Source organism: Anarrhichthys ocellatus, unplaced genomic scaffold, assembly GCF_004355925.1.
Source record: "Anarrhichthys ocellatus isolate YVR2014 unplaced genomic scaffold, GSC_Weel_1.0 scaffold52, whole genome shotgun sequence".
NCBI classification, from domain to species: Eukaryota; Metazoa; Chordata; class Actinopteri; order Perciformes; family Anarhichadidae; genus Anarrhichthys; species Anarrhichthys ocellatus.
Genome location: NW_022280082.1, coordinates 625,066 through 644,698, shown reverse-complemented (window position 1 = coordinate 644,698; position 19,633 = coordinate 625,066). Strand labels below are relative to the sequence as shown.

Here is a 19,633-nt window from a genome sequence, read left to right as displayed (position 1 = left end):
GTGTGTGTGTGTGTGTGTGTGTGTGTGTGTGTGTGTGTGTGTGTGTGCGCGCGCGCGTGTGCGTGCAGTAATACGCTCTCTTTGACTTTTATTTGTCTCATGCAAACCATATCTTGCTTTTTGTATGTTTATCTTCAATTTTTGAAATATACACACCGTACATGTCACAACAGGGAGTAGTTGTAAGAGATGCTTTTATCTTAATACCTTCTCTGTGTGCTGGTTCCTCTCTTTACTCTCAGGCACTTGCAGAGGGAGATGGAGAACCAGGAAGCTCAGGCATCTCGCTTCCAGCAACAGATGAAGAAGCTCGATGATGACATCAAACAGAACGAAGGGCTGCTGAGAAGAACCCAAGTAGAGCAGAGGACTACAAAAGTAACCCTTTTACCACTAACACACAATTCATAATGATCATCCCTTATGTTTTCTAGTATCAGACAGGCCAACTGGTCATTATTATGTCCGATCATGGCATGAAAGAATGTAATACTGCTCAATCAAAAAAGGAATTTCCAAATCAAAAGTCTAGTATTCTACACTGATATATTTAATGAATCTGTGTATTTGTTCCAGGCCACGGCCACAAAGCTACAGCTGGAGCTGACAGACCTACAAAATATGGAAGAGCCTCAGTCAGAGGACCTCAATCCCCTGGTTTGTACAGAACACATCAGTGCAGTACAATAATCATCTCAGTAGACACACCAGAGGAAAGAAAATATGGAATATTGACTGAAGGAAACGTCCCACATAAATGTATGATCTGCAAATAATCAGCACAGATAACTCGGGTGATATGCTACTCTCACCACTCTACTACAGGAGGAAGATCTTCAAGAGATTGTCACTAAGATCTCATCCAAGCGTGCCGAGTACGATGAGGCCCGAGCTCAGACGGCTGAGTCCAAGGCCTCCTATGAGGAGGCAGAGCAGGAGTACAAGCAGCACAAAGAGCAGATCAACACTGTCGCTGAGGAAGCAGACCCAGTCAAGGTAATATATATCGATGTCTTGTCATTGGGATGAAAGAAAGATTTAGATCAGCATCATCAGAATACTGGGTGAAGCTCACGTGGTTGCTCTTCGTGTGCTCGTCCTTCTGTCCTTCTACAGGAGGAGCTGAGTAAGGCGGATCAGGATGTGATGAAGTGCAGGCATCACAAGAAACACTACGACGAGAAACGCAGCGCCCATCTCCGCAACATCCAGACCCTTGAAGCCAACCAGGAGAGCAAAGAGCAGGAACTTCAGGTGCGCCAAACAGAGATACACGGGGCAACTGGACGCAGAGGTCTTCCTTGCATGAAACAAGCATTAACATTTATGCTTCAGCACCCGCAATAGCTGTGGCCGGGGCATTATGCATACAACTGCGAGGCAGTAATTGTATTTTAGGGGAATAGAGGGAGAGCTGTCTGCTTTCAGTAAAAGTAATAGTGTTTAATTTAAAGTTTGAAATCAGAGAAAAACTTTCATTAATGCACAGAGCACACTTATCAAATGTGTTCCGACAAAAGCATTGACGTTTTATTTGTGGTTCTTTTGAGCATTGTGAATCTTTAGTATATCTTTGTTTTTGTGAGGTTAAAACACAAATTGTGTACATTTTTAGTACCGCCTGCTTTGAGTCTCAGAATCCAAAGGTTTGTTTCACCCTGCGGTTCAGATTTCTGCGGCCAAGGCCACGGAAATCTGTCCAGAGCGCGTAGAAGTACGACGGACAGCCCGGAGTCTAGACAGTGAGATCAACCGTCTGAAGGTGAAGATCACGACCCAGCAGGGACAACAGGGGGACCGCGAGGAGGTTGTGAGGTACGTCACTTAGACCAGGGAATCACATGACAATGTAGTGGTTGAACTGTAGTGTCATGAAATTAAATATTTTCTTCTTTTTTTCAACACAAAATTCTTTCGTCTGTCTCACCTTCACATGTCTAGGCAGTATCATGAGGCTCTGGAGAACTACAAGAACATGGCACAGCAAATGAAGTACCTCAACAGCTTCATCAAGAGTCTCGATAGTGTCATGAACCAGAGACTCCAGGTGTATGCTGAGCTCAGGAGGTGAGATGTTAACAAATTGTTTCCAGGAACATGACGTGAAATCAAAAGCTCTTTCATTTATTTAATATTGATGAATTCGTATTATTTATTTTTGATCTAAAGGATTAGCGAAATCGTAAAAAGGACATAGTTGTGACACTTGTCTCTTTGTGTGTTCCTTGATGTTCTTCCTTCCATGTGCATATGTCCCTTTCCTCTGCAGGTTCCTGTCGGCCCGCTGTAAATACTACTTTGATAGCATGCTGGCCCAGAGAGGATACACTGGAAGTATGGCCTTTGACCACAAGAATGAAACGCTCTCCATCTCAGTAAGACCAAACTAACTAAACGATATAGCAGCAAGGGGAAAAGTCTAAATGAGAACACGTTGACTTTTTTTTATTCTTTGTCATTACTCTTAAAACCACGAGACATGGCTGCTACATCTTTTTAGCCAGGTGGTGTAAAGAGGAATGATACTGATTTCTCCTCCATTCCTCTAAAGGTGCAGCCGGGCCAGGGAAACAAGGCTGACCTGAGTGACATGCGCTCTCTGTCCGGAGGCGAGCGCTCCTTCTCCACCGTTTGCTTCGTCCTCTCTCTTTGGGCCATCACGGAGGCGCCTTTCCGCTGTCTCGACGAGTTTGATGTTTACATGGTAATAAGAGACCGTTTTTATTGATATGTTGCAAGTTGTGTCTGAACAAGAGCATCAAGAGGGAGAAGGACACGTTTGGATAAAGTTCATTCGCAGGGTTTTCTTTTCTTCAATTAGGACATGGTGAACAGGAGAATATCAATGGACATGATGCTGAAGGTGGCTGCTGGTCAACGCTACAGACAGTTCATCTTCCTGACCCCACAGAGCATGAGGTATGCACTGATACAACCTCGCTTATCAAAGCACCCGGTTGTGTTTTATTCACTTAGTTACTGCATATTCTCTTAATAAATGAGCTGTGATGAAGTAATTCATTCGGGAGTAAGGCCATGTGGATTTATATGCTGCTTAGTTTCTGTGAGACAGAGCATCAGCCACTTCACCGTAAAGGCACTCACATCTTTGTTGCTCTTCTTCTTTGTTGTTTCAGCTCTCTTCCAGTGAGTAAAATCATCCGCATCCTCCGTCTTAAAGATCCAGACCGCGACAACAACACACAAAGAAGTCAAGACGAGGAGCAGTAGTGTTGCTATTCTGGTTTCCGTCTTAAGAAAGTTTACTTCTCTTAGTGACCAAAAGCAATACATATTGTTTAAAGTTCTGTTTAATGTTTCGTACTACAACACTGAACGTTGGTAGCAATTCATTGTTGTAAGCACTATTACACAATCCACTATTACAGGGGTTACTGCACAGTCAGGGGAAGTGTTTTTATATCCCCTGCCAATTGTTAAATGGCTCGAAAACAGGCGCGTTGAAGAGTTGTCTGTTATTGTAAGAAATATTTAAAATTCATTAAACCAAATCGAGTTCAGAAACAAATGCAGTGTTTGTGTTTTGTATGCATCAAATCACATTTCAGGACATTTTCGACCTCAAGTCTCTCGGGAGGTCATAATTCAAGTTATTGCAATTATTGTTATTGATGTGCGTTGAAACATTCCACTTGAAACCCTATGAAGGTCAGTCTTGTGAAGAGGAAAGGTTTGCACCTTTAAGGGCTCTGTGCCAAATCCTCCACGCAAGGCGGTCCACTGGAATGCACTTCCACTGATGCACATAACATCTGTTGACAACATCCCTGACCTCCTGAGGGAAGTGGCACTTTTTTTTATTACATCCCAGAGAGCTGCAACAAGCAGACAACATGAAGCCCAAATCTCTTCCATCAAGGTTGTTTGACGGAAATTCTGCGTCAGGTGAAACTCTGAATGTGCGAGCAGCAAAATATCAACGGCATGTGGATCACCAAGAGAGTCTGTATCACTCTGGCCACGATGACAGCCAGTCAGCGGCAGACAACGGCAGACAAACTGAGAGGAGTCACAGAGAAGTTCATTTTGCTTTTCTGTCGGAGAGGTATGAGCCGCTGGTGGATGAGGAGGTGCGAGTCGAGGCAAAAGAAGAGAAGAAGAAAAGGAAGAAAGAAAAGTACAAAAAAGTCAAGAAGGTTGGTGTTGCTGCTTTACATTTTCTTGAGTTGTTGATATTCAATTAACATGAATCTGTGTGTGTGTTAAGGTACTGTAATAGTTTCACTGTGGTTAAGTTACAATGTGAATTGTTTTCATTAATCAGCCTCAATCAAATTGTTTTATTAGATACATTATTTAAATTCATAGAAATTGATCTACACAAATCTATTGCCACTGTCATGCTACAAGTTATTCCGAAAATATTTATTTTGCTCAGTATGGGCTATTTTCATAATTTGTGATCTATGCTGTTGCTGCATAATTCCCATTCAGTTGGTGATTATTGAGGTAATAACTAGTTGTAAAAATGATGCAATTGTGTACAGCTTTAATACTCACGAATCACTAGAAAGTCGTAAAATGAAACAAACTTAATCATCCCAGTGAAGCTTAAAGCTTGCAGTTATGATAACCTAACATTTACAGCTGTTTCCTCCTTTGGCAACGAGCACCAGCTCGTCTTTGATCTCTGGACTTAACTTCTGGGCTCACACTGACCCAGTCAGACTGATGACTGTCACTAAAGAGCTTTAAAGCTTCATATAGGTCCCGTCTCTGTCTGCTATAGCTGAGGAGACGGGAGAATGTCCCGACATGCTGCTCAAAGTCTATTAGTTTGGTAATCAGTTTTAAGTTTAAATATGTTCTACTGGTGAGTAGAGTCTTTCTTACATACTACACTGAGGAAGGATTGTTTTTGCTCTATTTTTCTAAAACATCTGACTTCCTGTATCCGCTTCAGCCGGTCAGGCCGTTCCTGTTCAAATAGTACAGCAGACAATAGTGTTCACTGGGCTTTTTGTTTACATTTTAGGGATAAATAAAGACTGCACCTCTCCTCCTGTGGTGCTATTGTTCTAAAGGCCCACATGAGCAGGTTTTCTTTCAACAGTTTCTGCCTGAATTCATGTCAACTCTTAATTCCCATATTTGTTTAACCTAATTCTGTCAAAAGCACTAATAAAGCTTTGTAGGCGAATGATGTGGGAATACAGGTGATAATTACATGGTTGTGTGGTTTAATTCACCCTTGAATCCTACTCTGACTGACAGAGCAGCTTTCTCAGAATATAGATTACTGCACTATTGTTTAAGTCTGCAGAGTTGATGATTTATCAATGCATGTATGTTTGTCTTTCAGAATGTTGGCAAAGCACTGCGCTCCACCTGGAAGTGTCTAATGCTTGGTCTGTACAATTTTGCCCTCGGCTACTCTACTCCAATCACGGTGGCGGCTACTTTCATCCCGGACTTTCACCCCGGCAGAAACACGACCTGAGCCCGGCCACGTGCACCTCCTCTGGTAGACACTACACTGTAGCTACATACCAGTTAACCCATGGGCACTGACCAAATGCTTTTTATATGTTTAGAATGTTTTAAGTATTTGAAATTACATTTTTATATTTGTTTTCGAAAATTGTAATCAGAATATTCGTATTGTGTTGTAGGCACAATAAAGTGGTTAATAGGCCTCTTTCACAGCAGACATTTTGACTCGTCAAAGTAGTTTCTATTAATATTAATGATGTTCAACTAAGTTGTTTTGGTAATCTATATTTTATCAAAATATTTCATTATTTACACCTGGGCTTTTCTTACTGTGACATTTTGATCTTATCAATTGTTGTAGCTGTAATAATATACAGATTTAACCAGATTTACAGGCATATACACAGTTCATAAGAATTAAATAAATTACAGACAGAATCTGTAAAATTCCTCTTTGCATAGACCCAATGCGTATGTAGGCTATGTACTCTTTATCAAACCTAAATTACATATTGCTCATGCACAAAATATGTGCATTTTTCACTTGGAGGACGATTTTTTTTTGAAGCATCTCGCTGTTGTTTGCATGTGTGCAGAGGGATTATGTGGGGATGTGGCATCTGCAGCAGGACAGGAATGACTGGAACATTTACTGTAGCTGCAGATAAAGTGAATCAGGGCGAATACCCCTTACAGGCAGGAAACAGGGAAGCGATCGTCAGTGAAGTACGAGTGAATCAAGGCTGAAAGGGTGTGTGCAGGCACAGGCGGAAGGAAACCAGGCCAACTGGACCACTGATCTCAGGAGCATTTTGCAATACTCAACCCGTCCGAGCGTCAGACAGATGGCCAGCAGACTGATGGTGATTAGGAGGCTTTGGATATATTTCTGTGGAGTAAAAGTTAAGATGATTCTCAGATTGGAACCATATGGTGTGACCTTTTAAAGGTAGTTTCTAAAATGTACGTGTATGAGTTTGTTCAGTTTGAAAGTTTTTCTTGTCATGATATTTGTAGGTTGATGTGTGATCAAATGTTAATAAACTGTACAACAAAACAAGATCATTTGTTAATGGCGGACAAAGGAGTGTGAAAATACAGTAACATCTTAAAAAAAATAAAGTAATCACACAAACTCGTAATTTCCAGAATCTTATTGAATATACAAAGATGGAAGCTAATGTAAAGAAAACAGAATTGTGTGAGGGAATAAAACAAGGTTGCTTTCAAATGCCTTTGTTGTCACACAATAGGAACACAATATGAAATAGCACAGGCACAGCTACAGCACACTGTTGGCAACTGGCGAGTCTCCCAAGGCCAGGAACCTATTTAGTTTGAACTCAAAGTTGACGGGACGTTCACCGGGAGAGCGGTAGTTCCCTCTCATCGTTGAGCTCAGGTAGGGAATGAGCGCGCAGTTCTCTTCAAACGAGGCCAGCTTCTTTTTGTACTTCTTGCGGGTGTAGTCTGTGCTCTTGTTGTTGAAAGCTTTAAAAAACATAAGATTGAATTCATTAGTTGGTTAAATCATAATTGTATCATATTAAGTTCAAACAATTCACACATGATGTTTCATTTTGGCCTAAGGCAGCCATGACACCTTGCCTACCTTTCAGGTAGAAGGCCACATAGAGGAGTGATGATCTTTGTATGCTGAGGAAGGGGTACTTTGGTTTGAGACACCCAACCGCTGTCATGGCCTTAATGACGGATACTGCGACACCCTAAAAAAAAATACAGACTTTACTCAAGTAAGGCGGATGTCAAAGAGACTTCAGAAACATATATATCAAATTATACGTTTGAGTTTGTGTCTGACCTGTTCCAGATAGCCCAACGTTGGAAGGGAGGTGAGGGGTATAGGTTCACACAGAGGAGGAACTTTAGTCGGCAGCTTCTGGTCCCAGTAGGCTTCGGGATTCCTTAAAAGATAACATTTCAACACCATTTCAACACTTTCTACATTACAAGTAGTGTAAAACGTTTCGATATCATTGATATGCACAACTAACCTTGTGAAAAGAACACATGACTTACAAAACGTTTCTGGAATACACAAAGACGTATAGCTCCGCACCTCAAAAACTTGTCCTGTTTCAGCTTTGTCTCAAAAATGTAGATCCTTTCTCGGTATTCAACAGCATATTCCATCTTTCCTCGAACCAGAGCTTCATACCTTGGGACAAGTAAACCTTCCGTGAATCGAGAACTATCTCATACGGTAAAGAGTAGTGGGCAGTAAGAAGAGATCTGACACAAATTAAATCCGCTTGACATATTCTTTCTATTTGTGTTGGCATGAAGTGGTACATTCTGTAGGTTGCAGATGTTGCAGTTTTTAAGAATTTCTTGTTATTATTATTTACATTATGTGCTTTCAAAATGCACTTTCTAAGGAATCTTCAATCTAGTGAATCAGGGCAGAGACCACTTCATAATTTACTAAAATTGATAAGAAAAATAACCTCTATTAAACCATTAATAAAGTAATGCCAATCATGTATCAAAACCCACACTGACTGATTTGAATCAACAGTTCTAAGAGTTTTATTTGTTTCTATTCACATCTTAATTAGCTGTTTGGTTGGTACATAGCACATATTGTCAGTACATATTTCTGTACACACATGAAATCCCTTTGCATTGACTTCTTTTGTTTTGGGTCTTAGAAAATGTTTTCTCAAGAAATGAGAAAAAGTGAATAATCATGTATGTGTCACCGGTAGATTAGAACATTATAGAGCTGAATACCCCTATAATGTTCAATGTAACATACCTTTGCTTTCCATCCAGATAAGTGACCAGGCAGAAGCCCTTCATCTCAACTTGCTGTGGGAACCTGTTTTTCACCTGAATCTCAGTGATCTTTCTTGGCAACAGGTGGGGTTGTGGGAGAGTGTGCACGCAGCCAGGAGGCACAAAATGATCAGGTGTGGTCAGGAACCGCTGTAGTTGAGAGAGCGACATACAAATATTTGTATTTTGTTCATCCTGCACGATTTCATAGTGTGACATACAAATAATTGATTGCACCGGATAGTGAAAAATCTGTTTATTTGGACCAGCTGTCGGCTCCACTGCACTGACCTCTAAATGGTCTTCACCACACATCTTGTAATAGTGTCCCTTGTACTCTGCTGCGTGAGTTAAGGCTGCATTTTCTGAGCAGTCCACCAGGTGGTAATGTAGGGCCAGGCAGACGGGGCAGTAATGACCAAACTCGCTAAGCCGACACTCCAGCTCCTTGGGTGTGATGCACAGTCTGTTGATGGAGGCTGCTTGTCCTTTGAAATTAAAAAGCAAAGGGAGGATGAACTATGCTTATAGATTAAATGTAAGTTTTTATAGCATACAGGGTTTGGCAGGTATTTTACTTTAACTGTGAAAAGCCCTGTTGAGCTGATTTCTGGATAAGCTGCTACTTACCGCTGCACGTCCTCCCCAGGTAGTTGGTGATATATTTGATGCTTATGCTGACCTCGTTTATAATACTGTTCCAGATCCACCATTTGCTCTTCAAGCCATCGAGCAGGATCCAGTTCTGATATTGTTCTCGGAAGTGTTGCCTAACATGCTCCATCTCCTTCCTGTAACAGAAGTCACGAATGTGGTGGATCTCTGAGCTGTCGTGCGTCAGGTGAGGCCTGCAGCAGGAGGAGAGACACGTTTTCATACATTAACTTTGAAGGTTTGTTATTTTAAAAACAGCTCTCACACTTGTGATTTCTGATGTGTATTTATAAAGATGATTATAGTTGCTATTGGTGTGTGTTTTCTTGCTAACTTGTTGGGCTTCATCTTGTCCAGAAGGCCTCTCCTCAGCACCTCCAGTGTGTCCAGCTCCAGCTCAAAAACTAGCATGTGAATGATGCTCCGAGACCCAATCAGCTCTGACTCCTTAAGTGTCTTCGGAAAGCCGTCCAACACGTACCTGGGATTAAATATTGTCTTCTCAAACACCCTCAAGCAGCAATAAAAGAGTACAGCATGTGCAGATTTTTTGAGTTAGGATAAAGTCTTTGGCTTGAAACAAAAAAAAAGCACTTATTCTAAGCTAAAAGTTAGGATCTTTTCAAGCCTTTAGTTTTAATAACTTAATGGACCAGAAGCCCCCAGCTTACCCTCGAGTGCTGCAGTCCGAGTTCATGAGCACCACCTCCAGACACTGAATGGCCAGTTCATCAGGCACAGCGAATCCCTGGGAGAGATGCTTTTTCATCTGGACAGCCAGATCGGTGTGCTCGTGATTGCTAAGCACCGTACGCATAACACTGCCAATGGACAGATGGGCCAAGCCATAATTCTGAGCAAACATCTGTGCCACTGGAGAGTTAAAGCAAAGTGAGAGAAATGCAGAACGTGAAAATAAAGCGATGAATAGTGATGGCCGTTTGAGAAAGTGTAAAACAAACAACTCTGCTTGGATGATATTGCAGCTGTCTTGAGTCTTACCAGTGGTTTTCCCAGATTTGGGTGGTCCAACAACTGCTATTTTAACAGGAAGGGACTGGGTGGGCTTTGGCTGCCTGAGGTACTTCAAGGGGTTCAGCATAAATGTGTTGCGGTTCTCCTTAGACGCAAAGAAGTAGATATACTGATGGAAGATTATGGGATATGTGGTATTGAGAGGCCACTGCAGAGGCTGGAACAAATCTCTCTCTTTGAATTGCTGTAGAAGGGGGAGGTGTGTGTAGAAAACAGTATATTAAAATACACTATGTACAGGACAGTCAGGCAAGTATTTGAAATGAAAAAAGACATAGTGGCCATTCCTAAATCACGCCTACCTTTATGGGATCCCAGCAGCCAAAGGCACTGTGGAGCTTATAAGAGGAGAGCAGCAGCTTATGTGCCAGGCTGTATGAGATAGGTTGGCATCTTTGGAAGAGTGACTCCCTGTTGGTCAGCAGGGGCTGGATTATCTGGAGCAGCTGATGCTGCACAATACGGAGCTTGCGAGAGGAACTGATTGAGACTTTGGATATGTTTAGTTCACTCAGGAGCTCCTGATGGTAGAACAGCACAAAGCAGGATGTAAGAGTTTATGGAAAATTACAATTTCTTATGTAACTTCTATGTAATTCTCCCGACTGTGCCAAAATCAAATATTAAAAAAGGGTAATAAATGTCTATGTCTGGCTACTTCATTAGGTTTTGTGTCTTTGTACCGTCACAGTATCGAGGCTGATTTCATCCGTCGCATAACGCTCCGCTATCTCCATCTCCAGCCTCTCAGATGCTGCCTCCTCAGTCTCCTCATTGTCAATGTCTTTGTTTTCCTCCTCTAAAGGAAACTCCTCCTCCAGCATGGCCTCTATCTCATCCTCTTCGTTACCTTCAGCTTCATCCTCCTCATCGTTTTCTTCATCCTCACCATTTCTGAGCTAATATGGAGATAGGAGGAAGGAAGTTTAAGCAGTGATGGAGAGGGGATGACAGTGGTAATAATGAGTTTGTTTACCTTTGTTTTTGCTTCATTTGTGAGTTCGGCCCTTCTCTTGACAATGCTTTTCTCCTGTACCAAAGAGATTTACTTGTGCCCGATACTCACACACAATCTACAGTCACTGTCAGGACAGACTGCAAGAATAATGCAGATAATAATGTTGGCAGGGAAGAAATTCTTCCAAGTTGTCGCATGCTTACCCTGTTCTTCTTCCGTAGATCACAAAGAAGGCTCAGCTGCGCTTCGCGGTGGTTGTGGCGCTCATGCCAGCTCTCCATGTATGTCGGCAACAGACGCTTCTGGACATCTGTGACGTCCACCGTCATCATTACCACAACGTCAGGGAAAAGCTGTGTCTGAAACATGTACTGCACCTCATCGGGGTTGTGAGGGAAGCCCTCCAAAATAAAACCTGTAGATCTTCAAGATGGAGAATGGTAAAAAAAAAGAGAAAGAAAAAAGAAGAAGTAGAGAAGAAGTTAAAGAAAGAGTAAGGTCAACAAATACTTTGTGTCACCAGGGGTACAAAAAGAACACACAATGTACATAAATACATATATAATGTATTTAGGTAAATAAATGTAAGATATGTATGGAAGTGTATACATATGAAAGGTTTGTATGTGAGCCTGGGTTTTAAAGGGGAAAGAAGCAGAAAGGGAGCATGCATGAGAGATTTATTTAATGATTTATTAAAGGAACATTTTTGGGGAGTTACGCTTATTAAGAGTTAATACTACTGTACATTACGTTAATTACAGTAAATATGACGCATGGGGCAGGAAGAGAGTGTATTTTGTGTTTGTGTTTAACTACATGTATGGCTCCTGTTTCCAGAATGGTGCGATAACCATATCCAGGATCTGTGGAGTCAGTGGATCTCCATCAGACAGGTAGTCTTTGATTGCTTTTTCCTCATTGGTCAGAACCACTTCCTGCTGTAGACACACCAAATATCATCCTCACAGGCACCATAATACTGGAAATATTACAGGAAATCCTGCTACAGGGAAGTTTATCGAAAGCTGACCTCCATGTCATTTGTGTTGGCCGATGTCTCCTCCAGCTCCTCCGTCTCCTTCTCGACCTCCTCCCTGGCTTCCTCTATCAGGGCCTCCAAATGCCTAGGAGACTCCTCTGAATACTCTACCTCATCAGCATAAGGTACCCGCTTCTTTGTCTTGGCCATGATGAGCATTTGGAGTTGCTCTCTGAACTGAATATGAAAGATGCCAAGCTGCTGGGCGAGCCACTCACCATGAGTGGTCTTGCCTGACCCTCGGGTGCCGAGCATAAAGATCCGCAGGACAGGAGGCTTGGATAGAAGGTGATAAGATACTTGTTAGGGACTTTTAGCTTTTCTTACTTTGACTTTTTCTTTCTCTAATTATGTCAGCTTGTACCTTGAGAGGCTCAGTCTGTGCAACAAATTGAACAGGGTTTTGAAGGAAGGAGTCCCTGGCTTCGAGGCTTGAGAAGTAGAAGGTCTTCTCACGGTACTTGGCGGCAATTTCATCCGTACACGGCCACAGAACATTTTGTGTTTTTAAGGCCACAGGGCAGAAATGATGGGTATCGCCTAATAACCTCTTGACTGTTGTGTCACCCTGCTTTTGTTGAGAGGAAGGAGATGCTGTTGTTAATTGACAACTAAGCAGTAAAAACAGGGATGCATCTTCAATTGTAGTATTATAAACTAGTTTATGAAGTAAGAAATTACTTATTTACTGACTTCACTCTCCTCCTCAGCTGCGTCATTGTCACTGCTGCCTTCCTCGTCTTTCTCCAGCTCAGCCAAGGCCTCGATGTCCTCTGCCTCCTTGACAAGGTCCATTGCTGACAGCTCAGAAGATACATGCTCAAAGGGTTCTGGAAATCATGTAAATCAGATTGGATTAAGAGTTTTTCTTACCAAACACGGCATCTAGTAGCAGTAGTAGTCACATTATTAGATAAACCATAGAAACAAATGTTTGTCACAAATATATAATAGTTATAATTCATTTACTTGAAACCTGACTTTCCATTCTGGCCAATTAAAACAGATAAGGTTTGTGGTGTAACATAAAAAGTATGGACTGTGATTGATACTTGAAGAACGGTTGAACTCACTCTCCATTTGATGGATCATCTCTTGAAGCAGGTCCTCAGGGCTTTTGTCGCCCATCTCCAGTACTGAGTGGACGATAGTTAATTCAGACTGCATTTGGTCCCATTCAGACTCAAACTGTTGCAGTTGCAGTTTGTGGTCATTCATCTCCGGGTTTTCTGGGTAACCCGGGTCGCAATGATCGGGTAGTTCCACAGGTTGAGCAACACATGATGGAGATGGAGATGGAGAGAGTTTAAGACAGAATTAGAAACGTTTATTTAGTTCAATGCTGCTTTTAGGGTGCTTAAATACAGGATGGTTTGCAAATATAAAAAAAGGACTGAAGGATCTAAAACAATAAAGTGTTTAACAGTTCAACACATAATGACACATGAACACTGACAGAACTTTAATATATACTCAAGTCTACATATTTAAATAAAACAACGTTGTGTTTGTGATGAACTGTTTCTGTGTCTCGTACCCTGATTTCTATCACTGTCTGTGAGACAGAAGAGGATGTCTGGGAGGATTCCAGCTTCCTGTAAGGCATCCATTTGGGAAATGTTGTTGGGAAAGTTGTCAAGCACCCAACCAGCATTAGTTTCAGCCTCTTCAATCTGTAACATCAGAATTCAAGCAGGTTTATAGATGCGATACATATACAGTATATCCCATCTCAAGCTTGTGTAAACGCAGCTGCCATGTTTCAGATTTTTGACATACCTCTTTTACACGCTTCTGCAGTACCTCAGCATACAGGCTGAAGGGAGATGTGCTCATATGTTTAGCTTCTTCCAGCGCAGATAGCACCATGGCTTGTACCTCTGGATGATCCTCTGTCACTGAAAACAGAAGAAAACATTTGCCAACAAATATGGTATAGTATGCTGGCACAGCTGTCACATGGGTCACATGTTCAAATAAATGAATATATAAATACTATATGTATATGTATATAATACAACAGTACAGGTGATAGTGAAAATCGTGATCATCAACAAAACCCAACTTGCCTGAATTCTGCCCGCCATCCTGCTCCATCTTCATCCTGATTTTCTCTATAGCGATCTGTGTTGTCTCCTCTTTGATTTTGTCAAGCCTCTCCTGCTCAACCGTGGCCAGAACCGGCTGCACCAATGCCTCCAAATCAAGCACCAATGCATTGTAGTGCTGAGCTAGAAGCTTACATAGAGTGCTCTTCCCTGCCTGTGGAGGTCCAATGATGGAAACTCTGCAAGGGGGTCTGGGCATCGGAGGAAGTAAATACCGTCGGGGGTTTGTGACAAACTTCTGGTAGGCCTCCTCAGATGAGAGGATGTACAATTTGTCCTGGAAGCTGCAGAGGGGTTGAAATGAGAGTTGGTTGACATTTTTACCCAGTCTCATTTGAAGCTAGATAGATTCCTTACCTGGCCACCGCCTACAAACGATCACTCACCCCACACAAAATTCAGGCATGCCAGGAATGACCTTGCCCTCCTTTAGAGCAACAGGACAAGTTCGGCTCCAGCGGCTCCTTCTCCATCTAAAACCAGGGGCCGCTGTCCTGGAGGAGGACATTATTCCCACTAGGTCTTCCTGGAAAAGAGATGGAGTTCAATTTGGAATGGATTTAGTGGAGAGAGTATGTTTGAAACGTCTGTTAGAGCATCATTTTAAAATATCCAACAACAGGTACATTTATTGCGTCACCATCACATTTGTGTTTATAGATGTGAAATATTTGAAATACATTTTTTAATAATCAGAATATGGTGACTAATGACAGACCGTGTCAATGTCCTCTGGCAATTCTTCATCATCAGTCTGATGGAGGAGGACTGGAATGGAGACACGCTTTATTGCCATGGATTCAAGACGGAACATTACAGACTAGAGGCAAAACAATAAATAAAATAAATCAGCCCACAGAATACATGGGTAGTTGAACATGTGCCACACAGACACTGCTGTATTAAATTCAAGCCAGTGACATGACTAACATTGCCTACTAATTAAAACACACTATGGTGAAAAGATACTTTTTAACAGCATATGATATTGTATTGTTTATTATCATGTTTGAAATGGTGAATGTATCCCTAGTGTCTTTACTGAGTGCAGCTCTTCAGGTGGGTTGTTTCCATCTAGTTCCAACAGGTAGAGGGGGTTGTGAGCTGCTATGTAGTCCTGAAAAAAAAAATCAATTAACTTACAATTTACTGGGTTTAAAAAAATAGGTATTTAATAACCAGAGTGTTTTAACTTTTTTCATGAGGGCAATTCCTCTTACCCTTCATCTGGTTTGATTTAGAGCAGAACATTAAACCTGGTTGTTTAATCATTTCATTAGTCTGTCAGACCATCTTTTTATCAGCAGTTATATCTCAGGTAATGTCACACGAAACATGAAACCACAGAGGATAGCAAAACTTTCTGAGATACCCGTATGATATGAAAATACTGGTGGCTTTCTAAAGAAAGGTTAAACATTTACACAAATGGAATATCTTTGACAGCACTCTGGCTTGAGAGACAAATCCCCCATCAGAGGGGTCTGATATTCATCGTGGGAGTGCACATATGTGTGAGGATATGTTTGTTTAACTTCATAATGTGTGAGCCATCCAGATATATTTTGGAGCCTTGGGGTAACTCACCTCCAGTGGTCTGAGCATAGTATCGTTGTACATGTTGATTCTAAGAAAAACATTTTTGGCCAAATTTTCTGGCGTCCACACCATTTGGCCAATAATATCCTTTTGGAGTTCCTGCAAGGTAAACAAACCCAATTTGTATAACAGGAAATCATGACAGCACAGACAGGCTTTTTTATTTATGGTTTAAAGTTTATGGTTGTGATAAGAATTATTCATCGGAAAATAATTATAGAAATTAGAATGAATAAAGTAAAAACAAAAGTCAAAATCCAAATTTTAAAATATGATGACATTGGGAATTGCAGGAAATAATATTAATACTACTCTCTAACGCCAAAGACAGGACCGGTTAAACCCAGTGGAAAGAGGTGTTTTCCCTTAAGTCGTACCTGCTCCTCCTCATCCTCCACTTCCTCATCCTTGTTCTCCCTCTTCTTGTTAAACACCTCCTCACGCTTCCACTGTTCCCTGTTGTACAGCTGGCCTGTCTCTGGGTGCTGCTTCAGACCCGACAGCCGATGGACCAGGTCCTTGTCTGCATACTGGTGGAGGATGGCAGTGTTAAGTTCACAGATGTACGAACGTTTGCCAGAATATGAACGTGTCCAAGGTAATTTAAAAAGGAAATATATTACTTGAGGCAATGCAATGCAACTACTAGAGGACATGTGGGTTACCTTGATGTTGATGATGAAATCAGGTGTTAGTTTGAGGTTTTTGATCAGCTTGAGCTGCTCATGAATTTTTGGACACTCTTCTGACATGAACGGCAGACAGCTCAGTACATACCCTGTGTAAAAACACGTATATTATCAAGTACAAGTAGTGGCACAGCTCACACTGTAGTGTTTTGTGCTAAAATGTGCAATCTGAATACATGTCCACTATGCTGGAACTGATTGAGCTGCATGATTTACCATAGTGCTCCACATCTGGTGAGTTAAGTCTGGCAAGGATCAGCTGGAGCACCATGTCTTCTGGTACACTTTTACCTTCAGATAAGATATTCAAGAGCTAAAAGAAAAAGAAAAAGCAATTCAAATATACAGTATATGTACACAAACACATGATATTCAAAAGGATCACTTTACCTTTGATACTCACCTCTATGCCTTGCTTTGTTTTATTTTCCAAGTGTGTGTTTAACATATCTGTATCTGAAAAACCATAAAAGCTGATGAGAAATCTCTGAATTAATATGGGACAAGGACCAGAAATACAACGATTGTACTTACCATCAATTAAGATACACTTCCAGGACTCTGCAATTTTTTTGGCCAAGGTGGATTTGCCAACACCCTGTCACAAAGAATACCACAACATTCATGTTGAGTCACTGGGTTATAAGGAAGGTATTAGAACAAATGCCAGTGTTTTGATGTGCTGTTGATCAGATGTGGGGGCTGGTAGCAGCACTCTCCACAGTGGCAGCACTCATTGTGTTTATTTATTTGATGTAATAACTTCAGGCTCCTTGCATATAGATATACTAGCAAATCCCAAATGATGATGGGACATCGCATTATCTATAAACAGGTGTATTTCAAATCTTCAGCTTTACCCGAGGAAGACAATTCTGAGATGTGTGTGGAACCCATTTCTGATTGTGTTTCATAATGTGTATAAAGGTGTATGTGTGTGTGTGTGTGTGTGTGTGTGTGTGTGTGTGTGTAAGAGAAAGATAAATACCGGTCTTCCAACAATGATGAAGCAGGTGGGTTTGGCATGAAGACCCTCTCTCTCAGCTTCATCTTCTATTAGGTTGTCCACTAAACGGTCTACTTGAGCTTCTTGAATATCAATGTGACATACAGAGAGAAGGACAAGTCATAAGACAGAACAGTGATAGACAGTTTCTCAATTTCTTGAGAATAATTAATAATTATTTATAATTAGCCACAAATAATTTCTGTAATATTTTAACAGAAGTTGACTCACCATTACTTTGGAGCATTCTTATATGCTTTTTATCCATTTTATCATCGTTTGTTTACCAGAATAACGTCACTTTTAGGTAACCTAACGTTTGTTGTTAATAGGCACCCGATACGGTTACCGTAGAAACAAACAAACTAAGGAGGACGGGAGGAGGAGGGGAGGGGGTCTTCCAGATTGAAGCTAGACAATACTTTTCACTTTGAGACTTGAAAGTACGTTTGCTGCGTTAAGAGGTGTGTATCCTCAGTTATAACTGCCATAAAACTTTGGAGCTGTTATCTGCCAATGAAAAGGCAAAATCGAGCACTTGATGCGTCAATTATTAATCGCATTTCCAGCCCTCAGATCCTTTTTGGGCTTTGCGAGCTACCGTATCAGTTGACACGAGCTCGGCCATGGCAGTCACCTGACTAAAACAAAGTCACGTGACTTTTCACTCATGCGCTAGCTGTATTTACTCGGACAGGTTACATACACAATTCATTAATAAAAGAAGAAGTTATTTAGGCTACCAGGGAAGATGCATATTATCTTATCTGGGGATGAATTGTGACTAACGCAGCTAGCTTGCTAAATTAATGGTAAGTAACGTTGCTTGGTTAGGAGATAGGACGAAAAGAAGATGCACCCAGTGACTAGCAGTGTCATGTTTACCTAACATAAGTATGCCTTGTCGATTTTGTATTTTATGATGTGAAGTAACGGATTTGTATGTTGTGTTTTGTTTGCTGAGCAGCTTGTCTTCTCTACTGGGTTGTGACTGTTTGGAGAATACAGGGATACAAAAATGCCTCAGGCAGCCGCTACCATCAGTGGGATCCAGAGGATGGTTCTGTATGAAACCAGAGCCGTAAGTCCGTAATGACCTGTATGCTGTTATTGTCACTTCTGCAACACGTCTGATCAGTCGGTTCTTGGGTTACACCTGCAAGTAGCCAACAACACCTCTTTCAGTTACATCACATGACAAAGAGCTGATTGTAAGAGCAATATTTAGGACATTTAAATGTTCAAATTGCTGACATTCACAGCCCAAAGCAATCACTTGTTAAAAGCATTTATTGCTCCTGCTGAAATGTGGACTCTAGTGATGGATTTCCTAATCTTACTGATGTAAGAAAGCCACACTTAATCTATGATTTCTAATTTTACAGATGTAAACATAGGGGGATAAAGGATGTCGATATTTCCGAAGGATGGCAGCAAACACTAGATGGCAGCAAAAGAGTGTTTTTGCGATGATTTGCTGTTCCAGGGATTCCCCTGTCTATATTAATTTACCATGACCTCCATAGTGTCAATTATAGTGTCTAGACAGTCAGAATGATAACAATTTACCAGACAAAATGATCTGTAAATATTAGTATGGTTTTGATTAAGTTTGTACATATTAGGTATACATATGCACGCATCACGACAAGTTCTTGTTCATGCTTCTTTCCTGCTAACAAATCCAATTCTTTCCCTTTTTTTCCCCAACGACCTACAATGACACCAGTGTTTAAATAAGGGTGTGCTATAACAGTGTGATTGATGGCGGATTTAAGGCAGAAAAACATTTGTCACAGTTGAGCTATCATATTTAGGGCCCGAGCACCGACAACGTCGGGCCGCGAGGTCCCTATTGAAACTGTAGTTATTATTATTCTTTTTCTCTCGAATGAAACGCCATTTTGGGGGCTTTATCATGTCCCCAACATCCCCATATTTGGCAAGCATATCAGGATTGCGGGAAAATTTGATATTTTATGGGTCCCATGCTCGAGCATGACATAATTGCTTGCTAGCGCCCCCTAGAAGTTGGAAATGCAAGCCAGGACACCCTTATGTCCAAATGACTTAAAATTCTACGGACAAGAGCAACTGAATGAGTTCTACAAAAAATCCTCTTGGGATTCTAAGCTCCGCCTACCAAAATTTTCTGCCATTTTGAATTTTGTAAAAAAAAAAAATAATTCACTTCTCCTAGACCCTGGGTCTGATTGGTACCAAATTGCATGTGAATCATTACTGGATCTATATCATCAAAAATTATGAAAATCTTGTTGATATCTTATT

General features: G+C 41.2%; 4 protein-coding genes across 12 annotated transcripts in view; 3 read left to right on the top strand and 1 right to left on the bottom strand.

Moving 5' to 3' along the window:
• The window catches only part of LOC116396021 (structural maintenance of chromosomes protein 6), a 9,352-nt gene extending 5,823 nt beyond the window's left edge, over nucleotides 1-3,529 (top strand). For all 5 annotated transcript variants that reach the window (XM_031870358.1, XM_031870359.1, XM_031870357.1 and 2 more), the window contains 10 exons: nucleotides 243-378; nucleotides 577-657; nucleotides 826-996; nucleotides 1,117-1,254; nucleotides 1,670-1,815; nucleotides 1,942-2,067; nucleotides 2,270-2,375; nucleotides 2,552-2,704; nucleotides 2,822-2,919; nucleotides 3,138-3,529. In XM_031870358.1, coding sequence (XP_031726218.1) covers nucleotides 243-378; nucleotides 577-657; nucleotides 826-996; nucleotides 1,117-1,254; nucleotides 1,670-1,815; nucleotides 1,942-2,067; nucleotides 2,270-2,375; nucleotides 2,552-2,704; nucleotides 2,822-2,919; nucleotides 3,138-3,231 — 1,249 coding nt within the window. In that variant the 3' untranslated portion in view covers nucleotides 3,232-3,529. The remainder of the gene's footprint in view (nucleotides 1-242; nucleotides 379-576; nucleotides 658-825; nucleotides 997-1,116; nucleotides 1,255-1,669; nucleotides 1,816-1,941; nucleotides 2,068-2,269; nucleotides 2,376-2,551; nucleotides 2,705-2,821; nucleotides 2,920-3,137) is intronic.
• Nucleotides 3,530-3,619: 90 nt separating this feature from the next.
• LOC116396022 (uncharacterized protein C1orf115) lies at nucleotides 3,620-8,369 on the top strand. Its single transcript, XM_031870361.1, has 2 exons — nucleotides 3,620-4,157; nucleotides 5,324-8,369. Exons 1-2 carry the CDS (start codon nucleotides 3,855-3,857, stop codon nucleotides 5,459-5,461), a joined length of 441 nt encoding a protein of 146 aa, XP_031726221.1. The 5' UTR covers nucleotides 3,620-3,854; the 3' UTR covers nucleotides 5,462-8,369.
• ak9 (adenylate kinase 9) lies at nucleotides 5,272-17,890 on the bottom strand. 5 transcript variants are annotated; one of them, XM_031870351.1, is made up of 33 exons: nucleotides 17,576-17,890; nucleotides 17,327-17,427; nucleotides 16,873-16,936; nucleotides 16,742-16,794; nucleotides 16,555-16,651; nucleotides 16,315-16,427; nucleotides 16,027-16,179; nucleotides 15,638-15,748; nucleotides 15,093-15,167; nucleotides 14,769-14,870; nucleotides 14,437-14,576; nucleotides 14,012-14,334; nucleotides 13,722-13,840; nucleotides 13,480-13,615; nucleotides 13,016-13,171; nucleotides 12,636-12,772; nucleotides 12,307-12,513; nucleotides 11,934-12,218; nucleotides 11,720-11,841; nucleotides 11,104-11,323; nucleotides 10,919-10,972; nucleotides 10,626-10,841; nucleotides 10,245-10,463; nucleotides 9,910-10,126; nucleotides 9,579-9,780; nucleotides 9,242-9,388; nucleotides 8,884-9,101; nucleotides 8,545-8,741; nucleotides 8,234-8,403; nucleotides 7,535-7,633; nucleotides 7,277-7,379; nucleotides 7,067-7,181; nucleotides 5,272-6,945 (listed from the first exon to the last, which is right to left on the bottom strand). In XM_031870351.1, the coding sequence occupies exons 1-33, from the start codon at nucleotides 17,610-17,612 to the stop codon at nucleotides 6,737-6,739; spliced, it is 4,917 nt and encodes a 1,638-aa protein (XP_031726211.1). In that variant the 5' UTR covers nucleotides 17,613-17,890; the 3' UTR covers nucleotides 5,272-6,736. The 5 variants fall into 5 exon arrangements, 4 of the variants coding, with proteins under 4 accessions (XP_031726211.1, XP_031726212.1, XP_031726213.1 ...); XM_031870352.1 differs by having other exon boundaries at nucleotides 11,720-11,838; XM_031870353.1 differs by having other exon boundaries at nucleotides 12,307-12,510.
• Nucleotides 17,891-17,986: 96 nt separating this feature from the next.
• The window catches only part of fig4a (FIG4 phosphoinositide 5-phosphatase a), a 42,829-nt gene continuing 41,182 nt past the window's right edge, over nucleotides 17,987-19,633 (top strand). The window contains exons 1-2 of the mRNA XM_031870298.1: nucleotides 17,987-18,156; nucleotides 18,312-18,425. Coding sequence (XP_031726158.1) covers nucleotides 18,363-18,425 — 63 coding nt within the window. The 5' untranslated portion in view covers nucleotides 17,987-18,156; nucleotides 18,312-18,362. The remainder of the gene's footprint in view (nucleotides 18,157-18,311; nucleotides 18,426-19,633) is intronic.

What these genes read in the sequence shown, in the direction of transcription:
- ak9 (XM_031870351.1), bottom strand. Translation starts at nt 17,612, where the DNA reads ATGGATAAAAAGCATATAAGAATGCTCCAAAGTAATG. An exon ending in TGCAGAAGCGTGTAAAAGAG is followed by an intron (nt 13,616 to 13,721) that starts GTATGTCAAAAA and finishes CTGATGTTACAG; the next exon opens with ATTGAAGAGGCTGAAACTAA. An exon ending in TCAGCCTCGATACTGTGACG is followed by an intron (nt 10,464 to 10,625) that starts GTACAAAGACAC and finishes TTCTACCATCAG; the next exon opens with GAGCTCCTGAGTGAACTAAA.
- LOC116396022 (XM_031870361.1), top strand. Translation starts at nt 3,855, where the DNA reads ATGAAGCCCAAATCTCTTCCATCAAGGTTGTTTGACGGAAATTCTGCG. An exon ending in AGTACAAAAAAGTCAAGAAG is followed by an intron (nt 4,158 to 5,323) that starts GTTGGTGTTGCT and finishes TTTGTCTTTCAG; the next exon opens with AATGTTGGCAAAGCACTGCG.